Raw genomic sequence first — 26000 nt, forward strand, 5'->3', positions numbered from 1 at the left:
CTTGTGAGCGCACATGATTGCTTTTGAAGTGGAGAATGATGAAGTGGAATGAGTGTCAGTGTTTAGTTAAAATTCTCTCCTCTGAGGCAGAAGGTTGTGTGTTCAAGTCCCATTCCATGTCAAAGCCGATACTGTGGTGCAGTACTGATGGGAGTCTTTTGCATGAGAATGCTAAGCTGAGGCTCCATCAGGTGGATGTAAAATATCCCCCAGCGCTATTTTGAAGAAGAGCAGGGTAATTATCAAGATAACACAGTGTGGAGCTGGAGGAACACAGCAGGCCAGGCAGCATCAGTGGAGCGGGAAAGCTGACGTTTCGGGCCTGTCTTGTCCAATGTTTATCCCTCAATCAACATGACAAAAACAGATTATCTGGTTATTATCACGTTGTTTGTGGAGCTTGCTGTGCAGAAATTGCCTGCTGTGTTTACTGTATTGCAGTAATGATTACATTTCAAAAGTACTTTATTGTCTGCAAAGTGTTTTGAGATATCCAGTCATTGTGAAAGTTGTACAAATGTCAGTCTTTTTAATCATTCCAGTTGCGGCTGGTTCGGCGTGGGAAATGTTAAATGCACTGGCACTGTAGAGAAGGCTGGCTTGTGTACCATCTGCTTCTGTACCCAAATAATTCAGGCACACCGATCACCATGCATTCTGCATGAGTAGTTTGGCATATAAAAATAGCACAGTAAATAAGCAGAAAGTGAGGGTGGCCTGTTATTTCTGAAATTGATGTAATTCCTCCATTGCGGCTGATAGTGTGCAACACGTTCACACTTTGTTCAATATGCAGTGGATAGAGTCTGCAAAAAGGCGGTTATGCCTGTTATGATAGCTGCAGTGTTCTGACTACAATGTGAAAAAGTTTGCACGCTCACCAAACCATTAATTATCGGTTTGAGCTGGAGTTTTATTTCAAACAAGACACTACGGAGACCAGTTACTCCATTTGCTTGTACTGTGTGAACCACACAAGAGTTGGACATTGTGTTTGAGCAATGAAGCAAAACCAATACTGACTTTTTTTCCTTCTGAGAACATTTTAATTCATTCTCTCTCGTCCCACAGCCTCCACTCGCAGAAAACAAAAAATGCCCTCATCTAGAATTGATAATTCCAAAGTTAATTGAACATCCTGTTAATACTTATGTCCAATAAACTTCAAACAAAAGGGCAAATTTAGTCTGAACCTCATTCACTAGCAACAATAGAGGAGTTATTCAGTTGAATGCAGCGTTTTACTTTGGTGTACTGATCAAGCAATCCACATTTTGCCTCAAATATTCAGGTAATACACACCATTTTTAAAATTCATTCATGGGATGAGGGCGTTGCTGGCTAGGCTAGCATTTATTGCCCATCCCTAATTACCCAAAGGGCAGTTAAGAGTCAACCACATTGCTGTGGGCCAGACCGGGAAAGGGCATTAGTGAACCAGATGGGTTTTTCCCTGACAATTGATTCATGGTCATCATTAGACTCTTCCAGAATCCAAGAATAACTCTGGAATCTTCATTCCAGATTTTTCTGTTATTGAATTCAAATTCCACCATCTGCTATGGTGGGATTCGAACCTGAGTCCCTGGAACATTCCTGCATCTCTGGATGAACAGTCCAGTGATAATACCACTAGGCCATCGCCTCCCTAATGTTGTGCAATTGCAGACTATTATTTGAATGAGGAGTTCCTGCATCACAAAATAATTCAAGGCCAATGGAAATTCTCATTTAGAGAAGCTGGTGTCTTTGAAATGAGGAAGGCGAAATTTGTAATTTTGAGCATCATGCTGGCATGGAAATGAATAAGAGTAATCTATATTTAATAGTCTGAAGGTGCATTTCAGTGAAACACTTTTTCCCTAGATAAATGCATCATTTGGATTTGAAGAAAGATATTAGTTTACTGTACGAGCAATGCACAGCTTTGCAGAACTGTAGACATTGTCCCCACTAGGTAGAAGAACTTGGGTCTGCAGATTGTCTGTAGGTTTTCAGTTGTTGATATTGTTTGTTTTATCCAAATTGTACTTTGGTTTAGTGAAACATTCTCATTAGTTTTATGCATCAGATTTGGTGTGCAACTGCAGGCTATAAACATAGTCCATCAGGCAGTTTCCATCTGGAATGGCTCTTCAGAAAGCAGGTCTGGAAAAGATGCAGTGTTTTTGTGGAGATTCATCACAAGCACCTCTGCAATGCAGGTCTTATTGCATTCAAACAAACACCAACTGCTGTTAAGGGCCATCAACTCAACGAACGATGCAATTTGATCTGTCAGAAGTTTGCTGGTCTTCCAGTGACAGGCACTGCTCAATGACCAACTGTCACAGAATGGCACATTCTAAACCCCAGGGCTATGCCAAAGATTGAGGGAGTCAATGGGAAAAGACCTCTGTCTATGGTCCTCCTGTCATCATGTGTAGAAGGACTGAATTATTTAGAAACTACTCAAGCTGTATGCACCTGAGAATGATTATCCTGAAATGTAAATGAGTATGGTAAATATAGTCTATTATGGCAAATGTATCATCTCGTTCATTGACCTGTATTGAACTGTTGCGCTACTTCTAGAAATGTTTCATGGAAGTGTATTTTTTTTAAATGCAGGTCTCCATACTTAGTTTTAGAAAATTGTGCTGGGTTAGTTAAATCTGACAGAAAGATGCAACACTTAGACACCAGGCAATATATTTGCTGCTACTATCTTGTCCTTGTTCAAATGCACCCTTCTGTAATTTAGGTATGTGTGTAATGCTGTTACTAGTATCTGTAAATTTTAGATGACCATTGCAAAAGCACAGTTTGTCTTTCAGATTCTGTTTCTTATATTATTTATCGTTGTTTCAGTGAAGTTTATATCTGGGGAAAATATGTTACCTACCCTACCAAATTCAAAACTGCTCAACAATTGTGATTAAAGCAAATTTCTGCCTGTGCATAAACTGTGCTGCATATACAGTTTTCAAATCATAGCCTGCACCATCTTAACAATGCAGTTCCTACATCTAATTGATATGAATTCATGTTGAGATTATCTTGGATTTACAAATCACAAACCTATACCCCTAATAATCTGTAATTATTCCATGTAAATTGTCCCTAATGTAAAGGAGACCTGTTTAATCGAAGCTAATTAATGGCAAGTCATAAGGGATAGCCATCTGTTTCTTAAGCCTAGATATCCGGCTGAATTGAATTTACTGTGTGGAGTAGTAACTGACACCGACTGAGATGGTGACAAATGCACAAAGGGCCAAGCAGAGATAGAGGCCACTGATGGAAAGAGAGGACAAGACCCACATGACTTAATGAAAAATTGTGCATTGATAGTGAAGGAGAATAAAGGGGCACAAAAATCAGTGTGCATGAACCTGAATATTGCATAAGACTCAAACTGACTGTATCAGAGGAAGAGCTGGAGACATAGGGCGCACACATAAAAAGAGTGAATAAAACCATAGAGGGGGAAAGAATGAGACAACTGCATAGGAGCATAGAGACGTGGGAGCACATACTGTATGTTTATACATACATATATATTATATCTATATGTACACTGGATAATTTATGATCAAAGATGGACTGATTGCCAGTCCAATTGTGCAAAGTAAGTTGCGTTGGAAACTGCTGTTGCCTTAGGAACCTTCTCAATATCTTTAATTATTACCAGAAATTGTCTTAGTTCTTTGGTTGACAGTGTAGTTGCAGGTAGAAAACATTCTTGTTTGTGGCCAGTGTTCTCATTTTACTGCTTTTGGCTTGGTTTGCTGCTAGCTTTTGTATCTCTTTCCCAGAGAGTGCAGATAAATAGGCTTCTGGTTAGATTGTGAATGGCAATCGCTGTTCCTTTCACTTGGGTGTCACCAGTTCAGTTTTATGAATGCTTAAAAAAGACATTCTGCCAGTGATGGGTGTCTCAAAGTTTTTACTGCTGTGATTTTACTTTTGAGTTGCCACAGGTTAGTTGTTGTTAATTGCATTGCCGCAGGCTTTCTGGGGATCAGAATTTCCATTGGTCCAACCAGATTAATTCGGAGGGTTCCAAAATGCGGAAGAAATTGGTATCTTCATGACTTGAAGCCTTTGTAAGTCGATCCTTTAGACTTGGAATCATCCTGGCCACCTTCTCTGAACTCATTATAATGCATCTATTTTCTCTTTGAGATTGCACACCCAAAAACTTACTTTTAAAACTTAGCTCACTGTTGCTTGTTACACATTCAATGCCTTTCACTACCTAACTTGTATATGTTGATAATTGTTACAAGCTGGAATTAAAAACAAAAGGATTAATGGCAACCATGTAATTATCAATTGTTGTAAAAACCCGTCTGGTTTGCTGAAGTACTTTAGGGAAAGAAATCTGCCATCCTTACATGGATTTGCCTACATGTGACTCCAGGCCCACAACCATGTAGTTGACTCTTAACTGCTGTCTGAATCTTATCCTTCTTAAAATCTGCTATGCTTCAGTTCACTTACATAACTGGCCTTCATGTTACCAAAAAAAAAGCCTTCTCACTTATTTCCTGCTCTGAGCTTTGCATTATCAAATTCAACTGTATCACAACAAATACTGTTTCCTGTTATTTTCAAATATTGGTGCTAATCAAGGTTTTGGAACAAGTCACTGAGATGTCCCTGGTTACTTTTCCCCAAGCAGAGCATTTGTCATTTAACACCACCCTCTGTCTTCTGTTGTTGAGCCAATTCTCAGTGCACCCAAACAATTTATCATCTGTTCCGTGAACCATAACCTTCCCCATTCATTTCACAAATGGAATGTTGTTTAAATGCCTTTGAAAATCCAAGAAAGCCACAGCTACTGGATAACCCTTATCCACTGACTTAGTTACTCCATCAAGGAATTTAAGTAGTCATGCAAGGCATGACCCATTAATTCTAAGACCATGTTGAATGGTCTCTCTGATAATTTTCTTAGATGTTCATTTATAGCACGCTACAGAATGCCCTCATTACTTTTTCTCCCTACTCTGCATGTTAGGCTAAATGGCCTTAATTGTCAGGTTAATTTATAGACTTGTTGACTTATAGTCATGTAGCACGGAAACGGACTCTTTGGTCCAAGTCATCTGCACTGACCAAACATCCTAATCTGAACTAGTCCCGTTTGCCAGAATTTTGTCCATATACCTCTAAACCCTTCCTATTCATGTACCCAACCAGATGCCTTTTAAATGTTATAGTTGTACCCACCTCCACCACATCCTCTGGCAGCTCATTCCATACACACACCATCCTCTGCATGAAAAAGTTGCCCCTCAGGTCCCTTTTAAACCTTTTCCCTCTCACCTTAAACCTATGCCCTCTAATTTGGACTCCCCACCTTAGGAAAAAAGACCTTGGCTATTCACCCTGTCCCTGTCCCTCATAATTCTATAAACCTCTATAAGGTCACCCCTTCAGCCTCCAAAGCTCCTGGGGAGAAAAGCCCCAGTCTATTCAGCCACTGCCTTACAACATCCTTGTAAATATTTTCTGCACCGTCTCAAGTTTAACAACATCCTTCATATAGTTGGGCAACCAGAATTGTACACTGTATTCTAAATGTGGCCTCACCAATATTCTGCACAGCCGCAACATGACCTCCCAGCTCCAATACTCAATGCTTTCTCTGATGAAGGCAAGCATGCTAAATGCCTTCTTCAACACCCAGTCTACCTGTGACTCAACTTTCAAGGCACAATGAACCTGCACTCCAAGATCTCTCTTTTTTCAGCAACACTCCCCAAGGCCTTACCATTAACTGTATAAGCCCTGCTCAGGTTGGCCTTACCAAAATGCAACACCTCACATTTATCCAAATTAAACTCCACCTGCCACTCCTTGGCCCATTGGCCCATATGATCAAGGTTCCATTGTATTATATCTTCTTATATTTGAACATTAAGACTCCAGTTACTATTCTGTGCTCAGGTCATTTTTCCACTACTTATGGAAATCATCATTAATTTTATCCTTCTACTTCGTTTTTTAAAACTGGAATATTTTCTTGCTGTTAAGTACATTCCACTTCCTTCTGCATTGTGCAGTCTGGATGGAGCCCATAAATTGACTCCAAATTTAATTAGTTTAAGACATTTCCAAAAGAATTAGATGATATTATGTGTTATCATTTGTGCAGATCTTCAGTATGCTGAGGGTGAGCATTTGCTGACATTTGCAATGGACTGAGTCACCCCCCATCTGGGCTGCTTCTCTTCCTGAAGGTATTCTTGCTGCGTATGAGAGTCGGAATTGTTACACTCTCACTTGGTTTTGTACTGGCTGGAATTATTTCCACTGAGAGTAGTGCAGAGAGGAAAGGAACAGCTAGTGGAAAAGAAGAAATGAAGGGTGAAGAAAGGCCCAAAACATGAGTGATGAAAAAATGGCCAGATTTAACTGAGAAGGATCAATGTGAGTGAATATTGGGGCTGCCCAAGATGCGAAGAAAGGTTGTATTAACTAATGGAAAATGCAAATATGTTGACTTGAATGGAAAGACTGTGTCATTGGAAAATGTTGCTGTTTATTCTGACTGAGATGGAAGGATTGCAGTGTTTCATTGTTTTACCTGCTTCATGATATGGCCAAGGGGAGGCAATGGCCTAGTGCTATTATCGCTGCACTGTTAATCCAGAGACCCAGATAACATTCTGGGGACTCGGGTTCGAATCCCGCCACAGCAGATGGTGGAGTTCAGTATTTGAATTCAATAAAACATCTGGAATTCGGAATCTAATGATGACCATGATTCCATTGTCAATTGTTGGAAAAACCCATCTGGTTCACTAGTATCCTTTAGGGAAGGAAACTGCCATCCTTACCTCGTCTAGACCATATGTGACTCTAGACCCATGCCTAGCCAGCGATGCCCTCGTCACATTAATGATTTAAAAAAAAATGCTTTCTCTGTAAGAGACTTGGAAAAAAAAATCCACCAGCCAAGTTTCAGTAATAAAGCCATAACTGTTGATTGAACAATCCCCTATGTGCAAAATCCAGATAATGATATTACCTTTCTATCTCTAGTATGAAAATAAAGATGTGCACTCCTTTAAATAACCCAAAACATATTTTCATAAACATCCACCATGCTTGCACACCCTCATGAATACACTCATCAGGTAAAGGAAAATAAAACTGGTTCCTGTCTCCACAGAGATTCACATTTAAAAGAAAATCATTTTTGACCAATATGTCTTCAGAATACTTGAAGGATAATGTCCGAGATGTTTCTATGCTTAAAGACTGATGTTGCTGAGTACACAGCAATGTGATTGACTCTGAACAGCCCTCTCAATTTTGAATCAGCAATAAATGCTGGCCAGCCCATATCCCATAAACAGATCAAAGAAAAACGTGCAGATATTGTTGAGGACTTCTGCAGGTGTTGTCATTCAAGAAATATTGGCTGATTCTTTCAGGAGATTTAAATATGAGAACAGCTGGACAGCACTCTGGTAACACACCCAACCCAAAACCAGGAATTTTCCAGAAGCAGAAGAGCTCAACTGGAAAGCTCCTTCAGCTGGTCAGAAAACATTCTCCAAGCAGAACTGTCTCTCTCCCAGTCATAAAGACCATCACGTGCTTTCCCTGAAATGAATTCAACAATTATCTGGAACCATGTTTCAAAAAAAATTGTTCAAATGGGTCGGTCTTTCTTTCATAAAATAAAAGTTCATCTTCACCAATCCTTCAAACTCAAATGCACAAAAAATATTAAAATGGAACTTTACATCATCTTGTACTGGGTTTTGGGAGATAGAAATGCATTTGTTTAAACAGGGATTGGGATGGATAGGGGAGTGTGTTAGGAAAGGAATATTTGCAAGGGGTGAGGAATGAGAATCGGCTTGAGCAAGCAGGGGTTAGAAAACAAGGGTGGGTTCAGTAAGGGAAGGTCCAAGGGTAAAAATAAATGATTGCTAGTTTAAGTTGTAAGGGAGAGTTCTAGGGAAAAGAACGATGAGGAGGGAAGAAGAGTAGGGTGCAGCTCCTGATTAATAGTCTGCTATTGGTCAACTTTTGATACTTTGCTTTGGAATCCTCTACCTTCTTCCCTTTTTCTCACATTCTTTCTCCCTCGCTTTCCTTCTCTCCCTCTCTGTCTTCACATCATCCTCTTTAATATATCTCATATAATAAATGCATCTTTTCCATTCTCTGTTGTTCATACGTGAGTTTACAAAGCTCTGTCTCCCCACCCAAGCTCATGTTGTGGCTTTTTAAATTGTTCCTCCACAAGAGAGGTAGGTGGAAGCTGGTGGAGGGCTGTATTTCTGTTAGTTTTCATCCCTACAAACTGACTCAGCTGACAAACTACAGATCATGTGAGTTACAGAATGATCAACTTTTATTCCATTGCTTGCAAACTGATTGAGCAGACTTTTATTTTTCAGTTACAGGACATGGTACTATCCCACTTGATCCTTTTCTGCATGAACTAACTGTGATTGAGGGACATAATTCCTCGCCCGACTTTCCACAGTGTGGTCAAGACGTTGTCAGAGCCTTTTGGATTGATTATAAGGGGGGATCTCAGCAACAGCCCATTTTGTCTTCTGCCTTTTCAACACATGCAGTGAGCAACATAATTCCTTGGCGAAATTGGGAGCAATGGATGCATTTTTAGTTGGAGTAAATTCTATATTTACACTGGGTGGGGCCGTCTTTTTTTACAGTTCTCACCTACTCAAAGAAAACTTGAATGTGCACTTCCCACCGAAAATGTCAGCCCACTCCATGCTCACCAATAATAAAACACTACTCCAAAGACTGAAATCTGCATTCCTCCAAATCAAACTCTGCTTTCTCCAGCACTTCCTGCTTTCCTTCGCTTGGACATTAGCGTCTAGGCCTTTAGTTTTACAGACTATGAACTCGGGAATTTATTAGTCAAACTCCTCTCTCTTTTTGCCATTCTGCCTTCCTTTAAGAGTTCCCTTAAAATCACTTACTTAACCTAGTTTGGATCAGTCCTCCTAACGGTTTCTGCTCGATTACCTTGGTGATGCCCTGAGGAGCATCTTTACATGCTACATACACAGAATTACACATATATCTGAACAGAATTCTCAGGAAGTGATGGAGGTGGAATATATATGAGAATCCAGCAGCATTATTATGAAATTTAGGCCTGTTCACTGTAAGATGTGCAGAGTAATGAGACTGCTGGATGGGGATCCGCCTAATGTTTGAACAACCCCTTGTGGTTGAATTGGGTACTGCAGAATTTTACTTTCTGTTGCTTATTTCTTCTCCTTTGCTGCATGACCAGACTCTCTCTTGAGTCTCGGCAGATGCCTGGCACCATGCATTTTATTTTGTGTTGGATATTAGGAAGGCTGTAATCTGTTCAGTAGGGTATCCCTGTCGAATTTGCTTCCATTGTGACACTGAGTAGGACTAAAAACTCTTTATTGTTGCATCTCCATCACTACTTATTCACTTTCTGCTCATAATAAGGAAAAAACATCAGTCTTTATTCTTTTTTTGTCTCTAGTACAATGAACTGCATTTTTAATATCCTTGCAATGCACAAACACAACCTAAGGCACTTCACAGAGGCAAAAATGAGATAAAAATAGAGTTCCTGAATTTTAAAATTCTGAATTCATAGTGGTGCAGTGCATCCCAGTAAACAAGGTATGGAGAGTTGATATTACTTATCCTCAAGCTTCACAGCTTTAAATAAAACACAAGGGAATACAGTGCTGCAAACTGCTTGATTCAACGCATGGCCTGGAATGCTGACTGGACACTGATGGGACATATCAGCGAAATCGCTGAGACAGACTAGAGTTTTGAATTAAGAATTTTTGTGGCAAAAAATGACATCATGTTTGGCTGTCTGCCAGTTACCATGACAATGTGCTCTTAAGCTTGCAGCTTGTCTTCCTCTGACAGAAACTATCTTAGTCTCTTGCTGATGGACTGAGCGCATTTCAAAAAACACATTAGTTCAATTAGTGTTGAAGATTTCTGGGCTGGGGCAAAAGGTATCATGGTGCTACTAAGCAACTGAAGTAATCAGATTTGTAGCATTCAAACCAGAAGAGCAGCATAAGAGATCAATGCCTGAATAAATAAGGAACTTGTTTGTGATTATCCTGTCCCTCCTCCTCCTGAAGATTTCTTAATTTTTTTTACATCATACAATGCTAAGGATATCCCAATCTCCTCTCAATCAAATGGCTGTTCTTCAGCCATGAGCTGACACAATGATTTGCTGTTTGATTCTGGAAGATTTCTGTTTTTGCATAGGGATGTGGGCAAACATTTGCTGGCAAGGGTGGCATTTCTTGTTTGCCCCTGATACAATTGAAGGGATTGGTTCTCAGGGGGCATGTCAGAGGGCAGTTGGGAGTTACCAGGCTTCTTTGGGTCTGGAGTCATGTGGGTTAGATTGGATGGGGATGACAGTTTTCCTTTTCTGCGAGGCATTGGTGAATCAGATGGGTTTCTGTGATGATTGGTGATTGTTGCATGATCGCCAGTAAATGAGTGATTTTTTTTTTATTGCGATTGGAACCCATGTCCCCAGATCTTTAGCCTGGGCTCTCCCTAATGAATCCAGTGATGTTATCAGTACACTACTGCCATTGTCCCCCTGCAATGGAGACTGATCTCCTGCCTCCTGATGTTTATATACTGTATATTTTTCAGGGAAGTCGCTGGATGGAGTTCAGAGTTGATACGTTTGATAAACCGTCATTAGACATCAGCCAATAGTCAAACCACCACTCGAGACCCTCGTGAGCTCAGCTAATGTGACATAGATCAGAAAATGCACCTGGTGGTCTGTCCGGTTCAGAAAGATCCTTTTTGCACCACTGATGGCGCAGTCGCTGTAACTGGTGTGTATTTGAGCCATTTCCAGCATTCGCCTCTCTGATACATTAGCGGGATCTCAGCCACTGAGATCAGCATCAGTGTGGACTATCATTGGCTGCAGCAACACTGGGGACAGGTTAGAGAAGGCAACCAAGATGAAATGCTGTGCTGTGCTGTGCCATACCATCTGCTGGAACGTGTTGTACTATGTTGCTTAGGACAGGGTTAGGTTTATCTGTCATACCCTCCATGTCGAATAAGTTGAGAGGGCTCACCAACTGTGTTTGCTTGTGAAAGGTGATCTATTTCTGTCAAAATATTGATACCTCGAAGAGAAAACACTGTTTTCAGGATAGAAATGCTGGAGACAAAATGGAGAAAAATTTGAAACGAAAAACAATCTACATTAAACATGTCTTGTGTATAGAATTGCAGAAATAGGAATGCAGCAAGTGTGTGACTTGATGTAATGATGAAGTGCATGAATAACTGATGTTCCTTGGAAGTGTGTCCTTTATTCTCTCTGGCTGAATTTAAAATTAACTTTGTGCAGCTGGCAAGTCTCCCAGTAACTGGAATTTTCAAGCAGAAATGGAGACTTTGTGTATGTAGAGGTGATGATCACTGATCTTTTTCATCTGCAGGAAACATGATAGTGTTGAGCTGAGAGAGAATGTCTCTGTGGTTAAAAAAAAACTCACTAATGCAGGAAGATGCTCAGAACTGACCTTTCCCTTGGCAGCAAACTGTTACATCAGTGAATTCTAACTCTATTGCAAATTCATCTTTGGTGCTCCCTTTCCTGACTACTTCCTCAGCAGCTACACTGTGTGACACAAAATGGGACTGATTGAGCTGTGATTCATGGTATAGAGGACTTCTCGCGCTTTCCTATCTGGTGTTTCTTCAGCTTTAAATCTTAACTCATTCCGAGCAATGACCATCTCCAGCAAGAGACAATTTAATTATTGCCCCATGACATTCAATGGCGTTAGCATCTCACCCCGTCCCCCACCACCCACCCCTCTCAGTAGCCTGGGAGTTATCTTTGACCAGAAGCTGAACAAGACTCACCACATACGCACAGAGGCTACAAGAGCACATCAGAGGTGAGGATCACTGCAATGAGTAAATCACTGATTGGTTCTCCAAAGCCTCCACTATCCACAAGGCACAAGTCAGGAGTGTGATGGAACACACTGGATGAGTGCAGCTCCAATAACACTCAAGAAGCTTGTCAGCACCTACAATAAAGCAGCCCATTTGATTGGCACTATACATTCGCTCCCTTCATCACTGATGCTTAGTAGCAGGAGTGTGTGCCATCTACAAGATGCACTGCAGAAATTTACCAAATACCCTTAGATAGCACCTTCTGAACCCATAACCATCTCCATCTAGAAGCAGATACATGGGAACACCACCTGCAAGTTCCCCTTCAATCCAGTGACCATCCTGACTTAGAGATATTGTTCTTCCTTCACTATTGCTGGGCCAGAATACTGAAATTCCCTCCCAAATGGTGGTGTTGGTCTACCTGCAGCATATGGACTGCAGCGGTTCAAGAAGCCAGCTCACTACCACCACATCCTGGGCAACAAGTGTTGTCTTAGCCAGCAATGCCCATGTACCACTACTGAATTTTAAAAATTCAGATTCACTCATTGTCTGCAAATTTTAATTAAACAAATAGAATAATGCAAGTGAACTCCTTAAGAATAAATAGTCCTAAGGAGCAGTATAACTATATGAGGTTGTTGGCTTGCTCGCCGAGCTGGCTTGTTCTCGTTCAGACGTTTCGTCACCATGCTAGGTGACATCATCAGCAGAGCTTCCGATGAAACGATGTTGTTCTACTCCTCTTTGAATTTATACTGTTTCTTCGTCGGATGCTCCGTTGATGATGTCACCTTGCATGATGACGAAATGTCCTGAACGAGAACGAGCCAACAAGTCAACAACCTCACCCACAATCTGAGCTACAGGTCTTCGCCAAAACTTTGAGTCTAACTGTATGCTTTAAAAGGAGGAAGGCTTGATTTTCCCCTGGGATAAGGGTTGTTAGTCTAGGTGAGTTGGTTCCACCAAATATGATTCTAACCCACTTTGAGAGAGGGATCTCAGCATAGTTAGTGGGAGTCTCCCAGAGGCCTGTCCGTCTGCCACTGCTGGACATCTGCTGCAGTGCTTAAAAAGAGCAAGAGACACAATTCAAATGTCTTTTAATTTCTCTTTTAATTTAAAATCAAATGTCAAGTGGAGTACACAATCAGGGATTGAAGACTGGAGAGAGGGAGCAGCACCTACTTTGTCCTGCTCCCCCCAGTAAGGCATTGTGCAGGCTTGCAATTCTTGCTTGATTATGGCAGTGATTGAAAAAGGAAGTTAATGATATTAGTAGATGTCAAGATGGGCCAGTGAGCTTCTGTTTCCCTATCGCCCTCTGATTTTCCATTCTTGGTGGGTCATGTGGTCATGTCTAATCTTGCTGTTGCAATAGTTAAGCAGAGAATTTCTAAGATGGAGCTAGATGTATTATTTCACTTTTTATAGCAAATTAGAAATTTATTGTTCTGTGTCTCAATATCCGGAGCTAATGGCTAATAAACATTTTTGAATAAAACTTAATTTTCATCATTCAAGTCAACACCGACATGCTGAACTGCTATTCTATTGGCTGTCCAATCTTGGAAAGTGGTAGCGTGCCAAAGAATGGCCATTGTGTCAGCATGTGAGTGTTTGACAAACAATTTGGAAAAGGATGTGTTTAATTAAACTGGTGAACTGCTGATGAGATTTCTAATTAAACCTTTGCTTTCCTTCATGACTGAAAGTGTCTGCTGTAGGAACGGCTCAAATACATCATGTCCTCTGGTTCACTTGGCACAGAAGGTGCCCACCTCCGAACAAAAGGTTATTTGTCCTAGTGAATTCATTCCCTTCGGAATGTAGACACTGCACTCCACATTGATGTGAGTATTGTGTTGGTGGATGACATTTACTGAGTGTTCCATAGCTTGGCCAGGTTGCTGTGAGCACAGACATCAGAATAATAGTGATGTCCACACAGAGGGTCTACTAGAGACTAGTCAGATAGCATGCAAAGCCAGTTTTATGTGATATTGGAAATTCTTGGAACGTGGCACTGTTTTGACTCTTTAGGCACTACGGTTGGCACTCTTTGGAGACTGAGGCTATTGATAACCATTGTAACACCTTCTGTGATAATCGCCACGAGGCTTGTGGGGAATCCTAGTAGAACTCATTGAGTAGGAGTTTCCTTGATAAACAGGCCTGCCCAGCTGGAGCTCATCACCTGAGCCTTTTAGGGATCATATCTGCCAACTGTCTGCACTTCTTCCGCAGTTATGTTTGTGCCTGGTTTCCTTGGAAAGAGCATGCGGTGTTTGTCAATGCTCTTGATGCCTTTAGAGAGAGGTGGGCATCATGGGGGAGACAGTGCTTTGTTTCCCCTTCCAACTCCAGTTTGATTTTGCCCCTTCCCCCTCTCCCTACCCCCCTCCCAATCTCCCTACCCCACCTCCTTCACTTGTGATAGTTTGCATTGCTCATAACGGGCTTTGCTTGTTAACATTTCATTGGCTACATGGGTGATTACTGTGATTAAATGAAAAAAAAGGAAAAAGCAGACCGCTTAATGTTTCCATAGTGTAGTGCTTATCATGTTTTAGGGGCTTTTGTCGTTTAGTCGTAATGTCTCTACCTTTGAATCAGGAGGCCCAGATTCAAGTCCAGGGGTGCGTCATTACATCTTTGAACAGGTTAATTAGAATATATCAATAAAAAGCAGACTCCAGAGGGTTCTTGTGCAGTGGTAATGTCCCTACTGCTGAGCCAGGGGACGTAGGCTAAAGTCCCACCTGCTCTAGAAATGTCATAGCATTTCTGAACAGGTTGATTACAAGGTGAATATGTTTTAAACAAAAAAACTATAGAAGACCCATGGATGAGTCTACAAAACTGTCTGTCCTGGGCTAGGACGAGCCTACGTATGCAATGAGGAATGACACTGTTTTTTTGTTGAACATCAAAATAATGTTCCTTTCCAGTCAGGCTTCCTGAGTTATTACATCGGTGACAGTAGTCAAGAGAAGTTTTGAATAGCAATGCCTTTCAACGAATTCCAGTAAGACAGTGACTGGGAAATATTGAAATTACTGCTGTTAGGGAAACTAGAATATAATGATGTCAGTGTGGAGGATTGGCCCCACTGTGCCAAAAGAATGAGATACTTTATTCAGGCAAAAGGATAGAAGGGGATTACATTCAACAAAAAATCATTCTCCTGCTGCTTGTGGGGCCCCAACTTTAGGCATCAGAGAGTTTAATCTACTTGGCAACCCCAGACTCAAATCCTTTGATGAACTGATAGGTATGGTAGCAGACGACTGTGATCACCAACCCATGTTTTATATTGCAGTTTTCAGGTTTAACTCAGTAAATGCATTTCCTGGGGAACGCGTTACTGAATATTTGATAAGGCTGAGGAAATCAGTGGAACATTAAGTTTGGGTCAGCACATCAGGAAATGTTATGGGATCTCTTAGTTTGTGACATTAATAATGCTGCGCCCGAAAGGAAGAAACTGAATGAACTAGATCTAGACCTGAAGAGGGCCAAAGAACCGGCCTTTTCCTGCGAAAATGTGGAAAAAGGGGCATAGGAGTTTCAGGGCCCCATAGATGGGACTGTCTTCATCCTTTGATGACCCCCATATGCAGAGCCAAGTCCCTACTGGATAATCCTTGTGGCTCCCATTTGTTGTCTCAGAAGGATGATTGGAGTTGGAGGCTACAAGATTCTAGAACATGACAGGAAGTTTCTGCACAACGCAGTGAGGAGCAAGAATGATAGGTATAGGCCTGACAGAGATTTTAAATTGGGAGATGGAAACTATGACAGCTCTCCATGGATTCTGGGAGTTATCCTTAAAAAGATGGGACCAGAATCATACATAGTTAAAACTGGGGACGAGACCATAAAAAAGCACATTGACCCCTCAATTAGCGGTAACCCTCCATAGGGGCGATTATTTTGACAGGACACACTACCATCAGCATCCTGCAGGTGGGAAACTCCGTCCACTAAAAGCTCGGGAGCCAGTCGTATGGACTTGGACTCCGTGTTGGAAACAGAGGCGATGGAAACTCAGTCAGAGGTCACCACTGAGGATGATCTCCCTGCAGTAACTCATCTTCATAGAAGAGGTGCTCACCTACTTATAGAAAGCAACAGGAATGGGGCCATGGGGTCAGCAACACAAGAGGCACCATCATCACAGGAGCAAAGGAAGAGCCCTCGGACTCAGGGCGGGAGGATAATCCCTTTAAGACCACAGGGAATTGTTAACTGATGTCTTCATGGAGCTCATTGAGTATAAGTTCCCTTGGTAACAGGTATTGGCCAGTTCAGCTGGAACTTATCACCTGAGCCCAATTGGACAGTTCATTCAGCTGTTCACTGAAGGGTTAGTGCTTCCACACTGCCCAGGGATGGACCTGTCAGTATTTAGGGTGGTACCTTTTACTTGAGTATTAATGTAAAGGTTCTGGGGTTCAAATCCTGCTTGCAGCAGTTTTTGTCCAGCTCATGTTGGACAGCGTGATTTAAAATGTTTAGTACTTTGCAGGGGGCTCTGATAGTATCCCTACCTATCAGCCAGGAGGCCCGGGTGCAAGTCCCACCTCTTCCGGAGTTGTGTAATAACATCGCTGAACAGATTGATTAGAAAATAGGTTTAAAAATAAAACAGATCCAGGGATGGATCTGCAGAGCTGTCTTTCCGGGGCTTGGACTAACGTTATTTGAGTAGTAACTCTATTTTGATGTTCAGCAATAAACAATGTTTCTTGCTGAGTTATTGACTTTTTTTAATATGAGAAACAATTGAGTAATGAATGGTGTAATTACAGAATGATTTTCATTCATGCCACTTTGTCTAAGCAACTGCTTGGATCTTGTATTTTATCTTGATTTCCCAAGGATTGCTGCAAAAAGGAGTAGCTGCCACTATCACCGATTCTAACTCTAAGTTTTACAGCTGTCGTTGTGAACATGCTGTCACTGATATGGAAGGAAGAAGCTGCTTGCACTTTGAGCAGAGGTATCAAGTGAGATGTACTTTGCTGTGGTCAGTACCTTCTATTTTAAAAGTTTTCTGACAGTAAGGCAGGCTTTGGGAAAGAGGGAGGTGGCTGTGATAGTTAAAGTTGCGCTGTACAAGTACATGTTGTGTTCATTTGCTTCAGCCCTGTTCAGTGGCAGGAACCGGCCCATGTGCTGGGAAGGTTACTCATCAGAAGTGTGTTCACTTTGGAACCTTCATTTAATGCATAAAAAATCTGGAATTAAGAGTCTAATGATGACCATGATTCCATTGTCAATGTTGGAAAAACCCATCCAGTTCACTAATGTCCTTTTAGGGAAGGAAACTGCCATCCTTACCTGGTCTGGCCTACACGTGACTCCAACCTACAGCAATGTGGTTGTCTCTTAACTGCCCCTTCAGGAAAGTTGCAGTGAATAATCGCCCTCATTACAATCATTGCAAGTAGTCATTAAAATCATTTCATGGAAAACGCAGTTTTCAGAGCTTCTCCTGTGATACTGTCCTTTATAGAGCAGCCCCGTAACTTTGATTTTTTTTGCACAGCGGTGTAACATGGATTCTGAATGCGATCATTAAATGAAATTCTAACATTGTCTGGGCATCCTTCCTGATCCCTTTGTAAAACATTGAACGTTCAATTAATTTAGTTGATTAGAAAGGTTCTTGTTGTAGGAATCAACTGTATATATGTTTGCAGAGCTGTCTTTAGGTGCGATCAATCTAGAGATGTCTGACTGATGATCTGTTTAGTTGACTTACTGGGAGGTTTCACTGAGGTGAATTTTAATAAGTTATGGCTTGTACATTCTGCTCGTGGGGTTGCAATACTCTATCCTATGTGTGTGTGCCCAGAAGGAAACTCCAGTAAACTGAAAAATGAGGCAAACTGCTGCAATTTGTCTTGTACGCTGAAAAATGGAGCTCCAGCCTGGCAGTATGTTTGTTTCCAAGTATTACTGGTTTCTTACTGTTGTTTCCTCCAGAAACTTTGAAAGAATTTTCTGGGTAATGAACTGGCGATAAGGCGTAGGAGCAGAGTAGATTGTTTAGCTCATTGAATCTGCACTGCCATTCAATGAGATGGGTGATCTGAAAACCCAACTCCTCTTTTATGCCTTTTCCTATAACCCATGACTCCCTTACTGATTTAAAAATCTGTCTATCTCTACCTTGAGACACGGCTGTCATTACTTAATCATGGTATCCTGACAGTGCAGCTGTATATGTTGTACTGAACCACGTTTGAATGGTATTTAGCATATCTCAACAGGGTTAACTCTGGCTGTGACCTAATGTATTATAATTCAAGTCTGGTAAACTCTAAATAAGTTTACTGACCTGCATTACTGATGCACAGTTGTAGCAACATACCATCTACAATATACAGTGAAGTAACTCACCATGCCTCCTTTTGACAGTGCCTAGCAGGACAAGGGGACAGATATACGGAATATTGTCAGTTGTCAGTTACACTCCAAGCTGCACACCATCCTGACTTGGAACTACATTGTTGTTACTTCACTGTTGCTGAGTCAAAATCCTGGAACTCCCTTCCTTCTATACAGTATTGTAAGTGCACCATATCCCTTAGAATTCAGTAATTCAATAAAGCAGCTCACCACCAGCTACTCACTTGTAATTAGTGAAAGGCAATTCATGCTGGCCGCACCAGGAGTGCCCACATCATATGAATGAATTAAAAAACACACATTTAAGGTGTTGTTGTGGTGGTTTTGAGACTGACTGGTATCTGTGGTTGTTTTCCAGCTCACTTGCAGTTACTCAATTTACGGCAAGCAGCATACAGAGGGAAGAACATTCTGAAGACATGATGTGGAGGTGCCGGTGTTGGACTGGGGTGGACAAAGCCAGAAGTGACATGATATCAGGTTATAGTCCAACAGGTTTATTTCAAATCACAAGCTTTCAGAGTGCTGTTCCTTCATCGCGTGAAGATACTTCACCTGACGTAGGAGCAGCACTCCGAAAGCTTGTGATTTTAAATAAACTTGTTGGACTATAACCTGATGTCATGTAACTTCTGAATCTGAAGATAATGAGCTTGGCAGCCCTCCTGTAATCTTCTTTACAAAGGCAATGCAAATTGCTTTTTAATTCTGCTGAACTGGAGCCTGGTTTCTCATGGAGATTTGGAACGTGAAAAGGAACTTTGACATTTTAGAGTTCTGCACTGATATTTGACCATTAGGTAGCGATGATAGGTGGTTATAGATTTCTGTTCTGCATAATTATAAATTGATTGCTGGGGGAATGCCTCAGTTGAGTTACAGAGGCTTGATGACGTATCTGTCTTTGCATGATTGGATGGCCATCATTGACAATCAAAACCTGTGACAGGTTAAAAGGACTCCCAACAAATGAATCACCAGGTCAATTGAGAGATAACGAGGGGTGTCGTGATCTTTGAGAGAGTTACTGAATATTGGGGAGTGACTTGTCAATTAAACAGTCTGGTGTGGTATTCAAATTCAATAAACAAGCTAAATACTAGCAACTCCACTTGTACAAAATCATCATTGGATCTCACTGAGATCATTATTGCAAGAATTAAAGTTGTGATCTTGATTTCCAGAAGCACTAGTTCAAGGGCAGTGAAAAGTTTTTTGCAAAGATGAATTGCCATTGATCACTGTCACACTCGCATTTGTCGCTCACATCCTGTGCCCCTTCTTTCTTGTATTTGGTGCTGTTTCTACATGAAATGTTGACAACGACCCTTTCATTTCTAACACATTCACTTCTCCCTTTTTCACTCTTCTGCCCCTAGCCCCTATCCCCCACTCTTCTGTCTCTCTCTCGATCATAATATTTTGTCTGCATTAGCAATATCCTTTAGGGAAGCAAACAGCCATCCTTACCTGGTCTGGACTACATGTGACTCCAGACCCACAGCAATGTGGTTGACTCATAACTGGGCAATTAGGGATGGGCAATAAATGATGGCCTAGCCAGCAATGCCCTCATCCCCTGAATGACTAAAGAAAAAAAAAGACCAACTTCCAAAGTGGTTTACAGCATACGTCATCATTTGGCCAATATGGTGTCTATGCCAACCTAAAAGGATCTATACATTCTAATCCCCCTATCCAGCTCAAGGCCATCACCCTGCTGTACAACACTCAGTGCATGTCCATTATTTAGAAAGAAAATGTGATGAGGATTTCTTCTAGTGGAAGTACATCCTCCTATCTTTTCTGTCTAAACCCCTCATTATTTTAGACACTTCAATTAAATCTTGTTTCCCTGTTCCCAAGGAAACTGGGTAACCGATCCAATCTTTCTTAATAGCCAAAAAACTCTAATCCTGGTGAAATCCTTGTAACTTTCTCCATGAGATCACAACCTTCCTGTAATCCAGCAGTCAGAGCTAACACGTACTCAAGCTGTAGTCTAACGGATGTTTCCTACTATTCCAGTATACATACCCTGTTTGTTAGTCTATGCTATAGCATATCCTGTCCAAAAAGGTAAAGCTTTAGAAGAACTTACCAAAATGAAAACAATGGTCAAATATTGGATTGGGCTGATAGGTATAGAGCTTGAAGGCTTTCTACAAAACTGGAGTTGACAATTTTGCTACTTCCTGATGTCACCTGTCATTATCATAAGCGACTAACTCTAGAATTTATTACCCTGACAAAAATATGCTGAACAGATAGGCAAATCTTCAATGCCCCTGTTAATCATGGCTAGATGTTTAAATCCTGGCATAGGCAAAGGGGAGGTGACCACCTGGGCCAATTACTCAGTGTTCTAGAGTCACAGAACTGTACAGCACGGACACAGACCCTTTGGTTCAACTTGTCCATGCTGACTAGATATCCTAAATTTATCTAGTTCCATTTGCCAGCATTTGGACTATTTCCCTCTAAACCCTTCCTATTCATATACCCATCCAGATGCCTTTTAAATGTTGAAATTGTACCAGCCTTCAACAATTCCTCTGACAGCTCATTCCACACAAACATCACCCTCTGCGTGAAAACATTGCCTCTTGTCTCCCTTTTAGATCTTTTCCATCTCACCTTAAATCTATGCCCTCTAGTTTTGGACTCCGCTATCCTGGAAAAAGGCCTTGGCTATTCACCCTATCCATGCCCCTCATGATTTTATAAACCTCTATAAGGTCACCCCTCAGCCTCCAATGTTCCAGGAAATATAGCCCCAGCCTTTTCAGCCTCTCCCTATTGCTCAAACCCTCCAACCCTGGCAACATCCTTGAAATCTTTTCTGAACCCTTTCAACTTTAACAACATCTTTCCTGTAGCAGGGAGATGAGAATTGATTTTTACAGTCACCAATTTAAGTTGAAGTTAATCCTTAAATCCTCATTTTGGTACCCACAAGAAACTGCGTGATTTAATTCATTCCTGTTGAAACACTTCAGACTATTAATCATGCACTGTGAGACTGGGGACTCTTGTGGTTAGGGGTAGTGTCCCTACCTGTTGCAGATGTGCCACAGCATGTCTGAGTAGGTCAATTAAAAATATCTGTATTGTGCAACTGTTTACTATGGTACTGGCTGAAATTCACTGGGGAGCAAGGACTAATCCTTGCTGCTGTTTGTTGATTCAGCTCCGCACTGAGAGGTGCGATGGTTGAGGTTGGCTCATGTTTTTTTAATTGTAGATGCAGATTATGGTGCAACATGTTTATGTTACTCGTGATGTAATTGCCCAAGGGTATTAAAAGAAATATGCATATTGTGTGTTTGTGAATTATCTCTTAAATATGGGTCTATATTTGAAGAAGATGTTGAGACTTTGAATTTCTTGTGGATTGAATGGATGGAGATGGACTAGCTGGAGGTACAAAAAGTCCAACAAGCAGTTAATGGTGTTTTTTTTAACATTTAACTGATAAGAACAGACACTACGCTTGATCTTAAGCAATGATTTTCAACGCAAAAAGGTCACATCATCCAGTTCTTTGCGTGCTATGTTGGAAGGGGTGTGCTGCCTCCAGCTGCATGTGATGAATTTTTGAAAATACAAATTGTATGTGGAAAAATCTTTTCATAATTACTATATTTCTTGGTGTCTGCCCCCGACCAACTACCCCATGTGTTTTCATGCTCAGTCTCTTAAAGCAGCTCCTGCTGTCTGCACTATCGATTTACATTTCCCTTCCACAGCATTTTGAGAATCCATTTCCTGCAGGTCCTGTAAAAGTCTTTCCAGCGCAATACTGCAGCAAGAGCCTCCAGGGGGGATTCCCTGAGGGAAGTTTATTAAAAGGTCTCCTCTGTTGATTTTGAGGGTTTTGTTTAAGGTTGCAGAATCTACAATAACTTGTTTATGTAACACCTCAAAAGTAGTGAAATAGCTCACAGCACTTTGTACATGGAGTCATAGAATTATACAGCACAGAAACAGACCCTTCAGTCCAACAACTCCATTCCGACCATAATCCCAAACTAAACTCGTCCCACCTGCCTGCTCCTGTCCATATCCCTCTAAACGTTTCCAATTCATGTAGTTACCCAAATGTCTTTTAAACATTGTAATTGCACCTGCGACCACCACTTCCTCAGGAAGTTCATTCCACACGTGAACCACCCTCTGTGTAAAAAAATTTGTCTCTTCTTTTAAATTTCTCTCTTCTCACCTTAAAAAATGTGCCCCCTGGTCTTGAAATCCCCCATCCTATGGAAAAGGCAACTACCATTAACTCTACCTATACCTCTCATTATTTTATAAACTTCTATCAGGTCACCTCTCAACCTCCTATGCTCCAGAGAAAGAAGCCCCAGCCTATTCAGCTTTTCTTTATAACTCAAACCTTCCATACCTAGCAACATCTTGGTAAATCTACCGTGAACCCTCTCCAGCTTGATAACATCCTTCCTATAACTGTGCAACAGTATTCCGGAAGAGGCCTTACCACTGTCCTGTACAACCTCAATATGACTTCCCAACTCCTGTACTCAAAGATCTGAGCAATGAAGGTGAGCATGCCAAACACCTTTTTAACCATCCTATCTGTGCGTGACGCAAACTTCAAAGAATTATGTACCTGCACCCCTCAGACCCTCTGTTTTACAACACCACCCAAGGCCTTACCATTAAATGTATAAGCCCTACCCTTGTTTGTTGTACCAAAATGCAAGACCTTTCATTTATCCAGATTGAACTCCATCTGCCATTTTTCAGCCCATTGACCCATTTGATCAAGATCCCTCTGTAATCTTAGAAAACTTCCTTCATTGTCTACTATGCCACCAATTTTGGTGTTGTCCACAAACTTACTAACCATGCCTTCTATATTCTCATCCGAATCATTTAAATAAATGACAAATAAAATGGGACCCAGAACCAATCCTTGTGGATCACTGCTGGTCACAGGCCTCCAGTCCAAAAAGCAACACTCCACCATTTTTCTCTGTCTCTGGCCATCGAGCCAATTATGCATTCAATTGGCAAACTCACCCTGAATCCCATGTGATCGAAATTTACTAATTAGTCTACGATGCGGAGCCTTGTCGAAGGCTTTACTAAAATCTATCACTAATAATTGTTTGATGCAATTGCTAATCCTGAGTCCAATAAGGAGATCATAGAACAGTGTAATAGTTAAAACACAGGAGGAGGCCTCCCACCCACCTTCCTGCAAAAATGCTATCCCCTATTCCCAATCCCTCCGCCTGCTGTGTTCATCCAGCCCTGCACCTTGTTGTCTAGGAGGCCATTTGGTTCATCTTTTCCATGCTGGCTCTTTGCTGGAACATCACAGCTAACTGGTACCCCCTTTTCTCAGTAGACCAGCAAGCCTTTTCTATTCAGATAATTATCCGATTCTCTGTTGAAAACCAGGGCAGAATATACCTCCATCACACTTCCAGGCAGTGCATTCCAGATCCTAATATAATTCTTACTAATTCTTCTGAAAAACATTTTTTTTTTCCCCCCTCAATTCACCTTGACTCTTCTTCTCGTCACCTTTAAATCATTCTTCACTTTTCAACCCTTCTCTAATAGAAACAGTTATGTCCTCGCTACTCTATCCAACCACGTCACGAGTTGGAGAACCCCACTCAAATCTAATCTTAACTTGGTGTTTTTGAAGGCAGAAAGCCCAAACTGCTCCAAAGTAGCCACATCATTGAAAACTCTCATCCCTAGAACCATTCTCGTAGATTCCTGTCAGCACGTATGAAGAGATTTGACCAAAGGGAGAGATTTTAAGGTGCAAATTAAAGGGGGAGAGGGGAGAATTTTGGTGCATAGCTTGGGGCCAAGGCAGCTAAAGGCTTGTGGGGTGACAACTGAGCAATCAAAGTTGGAGATATGCAACAAGCTAGAGTTAGAATAGCTCGGAGCTGGCGGAAAGCTGTTTTAAGAATCATTCAGGAGTTGTGTTGTCACCTTTTATTGTAATGTGTAACCTGCTCAAATTACAAGGCCATTTAGGAAAGGCTTCTGTGGTTAAATAGTCATCACCATTCACTCTGGATTTACACATGAGGAGAAGTGTTGCAATTGCAACAGACCTTGAATGATGAGATGCATAATAGCGCTACAGGATATGAGATGAGCCAATATAAAAATAAATGTGGCTGTGACAATGAGAATTGTGAACAGTGTGTTTCTGCGGAATAGATACAAAATCTTCATCCCAATGGAAATTTACATCATTGTTTAACCACTGCACTGTCTGGGTTACTCTGGTCAGCATGAATACGATGCAAGTGTGTGATATAGTTAATATGGAAACTCCACAGAAAAGCATTGCAACAACCAGGTTACTTCCATAAAACAGATGGAAGTTTACCAGAAGAAAATTAACTTGCCTTGTGGGAATTGCAATTGAGAGTAATCAATTATGTGCGATTGACCAGTACTTCCTCAGCATCGGTATAAATTACTTCATTAGTAATTAATCGATCAATTAAACAATTTGCTTCCAGAAAATTTGTAAATTACTGCTTGTAGTTTGGGATGTAAGTCTAGAAAACAATTTATTTCACTAACTTCTTAAAAAATGTGGCAAAATCGTGGAAATCTCTAACTGTCTTGTGAGTTTAACTACTGCACATGGGTTGCACTTTCTCGAGCAATTGGGGAAGAGCACTGGCCCTGCCAGTAATATACACATCCCATGAACGAATAAAAATACACATTTTTGTGCAACATGGGAACAATGCTAGTTTTAGGATGAAGCAACTGCTTTTGTTTCCTTGCATCAATTGTAATTGCCATATAGATCCAGCAGAGGGAGCCAAGAGCAAACTTAACATCAACTTCCCATAGTTTAACTCTTGATTCTTTGACTTTTTCATCTTATTGCTGATTTTTCTCCCTTGGGGGAGATCTAGGGTTATTTGTGCAAGCATTTTATTTTAAACTAAATGGACTGTCTAGTATTTATTTTCTCTGCCATTTGTTGTTTTGTTGTGGGCAAAGTCAAATTTGTTGCCCATTGATTGGGGTGGTGGTGGTAGGCTATTTCATTGAATCCGTGATGTTGGACTGGGGTGGACAAGGTCAAAAATCAAATGACACCAGGTTAAAGTCCAACAGGTTTATTTGGAAATGCAAGCATTTGGAACTCGGCTCCTTCCTCACTCTGCCTGAGGAAGGAGCTGAGCTGTGAAGGCTTGCATTTTCAAATAAACCTGTTGGACGATAATATGGTGTTGTGTGATCACTGAGTCCACATTACCATTTTGAGCTGATGGGTAGATCCAGGGTGGTGATGAGAGAATTCCAGAATTTTGATCCAGCGATGCTCATGTTATTTTGGAAATCCTGCATTCAGTCCTCGCTGATAGCTGGCATTCCACATATTGGATTTGAATGAAGTTGCTTTTCTCCTCTTCGCCATGAAACATCTGATTTCAAATTGGAACAGGATCTGAATCAGTTGTTGAGACTGTTTTCCATTTCTGATGTAAAATGATGACTCAATGAAATCCAATCTTTGTGCACTGCAAGAAGTCAGCAGGAACAGGGACCTTAACCTGATTTTCCCATCACTATAAATTGTACTGGTGTTGAAAGTG

At 41.1% G+C, this 26000-nt stretch overlaps 1 protein-coding gene across 1 annotated transcript in view; it reads left to right on the top strand.

The window, feature by feature from the left end:
* LOC109917792 (liprin-alpha-2-like) overlaps window positions 1-18828 on the top strand; it is a 156192-nt gene extending 137364 nt beyond the window's left edge. Inside the window, exon 2 of the mRNA XM_048612279.1 lies at window positions 18743-18828. Within this exon, the coding sequence (XP_048468236.1) occupies window positions 18743-18799 (57 nt within the window). The 3' untranslated portion in view covers window positions 18800-18828. The remainder of the gene's footprint in view (window positions 1-18742) is intronic.
* Window positions 18829-26000: the final 7172 nt, after the last annotated feature.

This window comes from Rhincodon typus, chromosome 25 (assembly GCF_021869965.1).
Source record: "Rhincodon typus isolate 14 chromosome 25, sRhiTyp1.1, whole genome shotgun sequence".
Classification (NCBI taxonomy): domain Eukaryota; kingdom Metazoa; phylum Chordata; class Chondrichthyes; order Orectolobiformes; family Rhincodontidae; genus Rhincodon; species Rhincodon typus.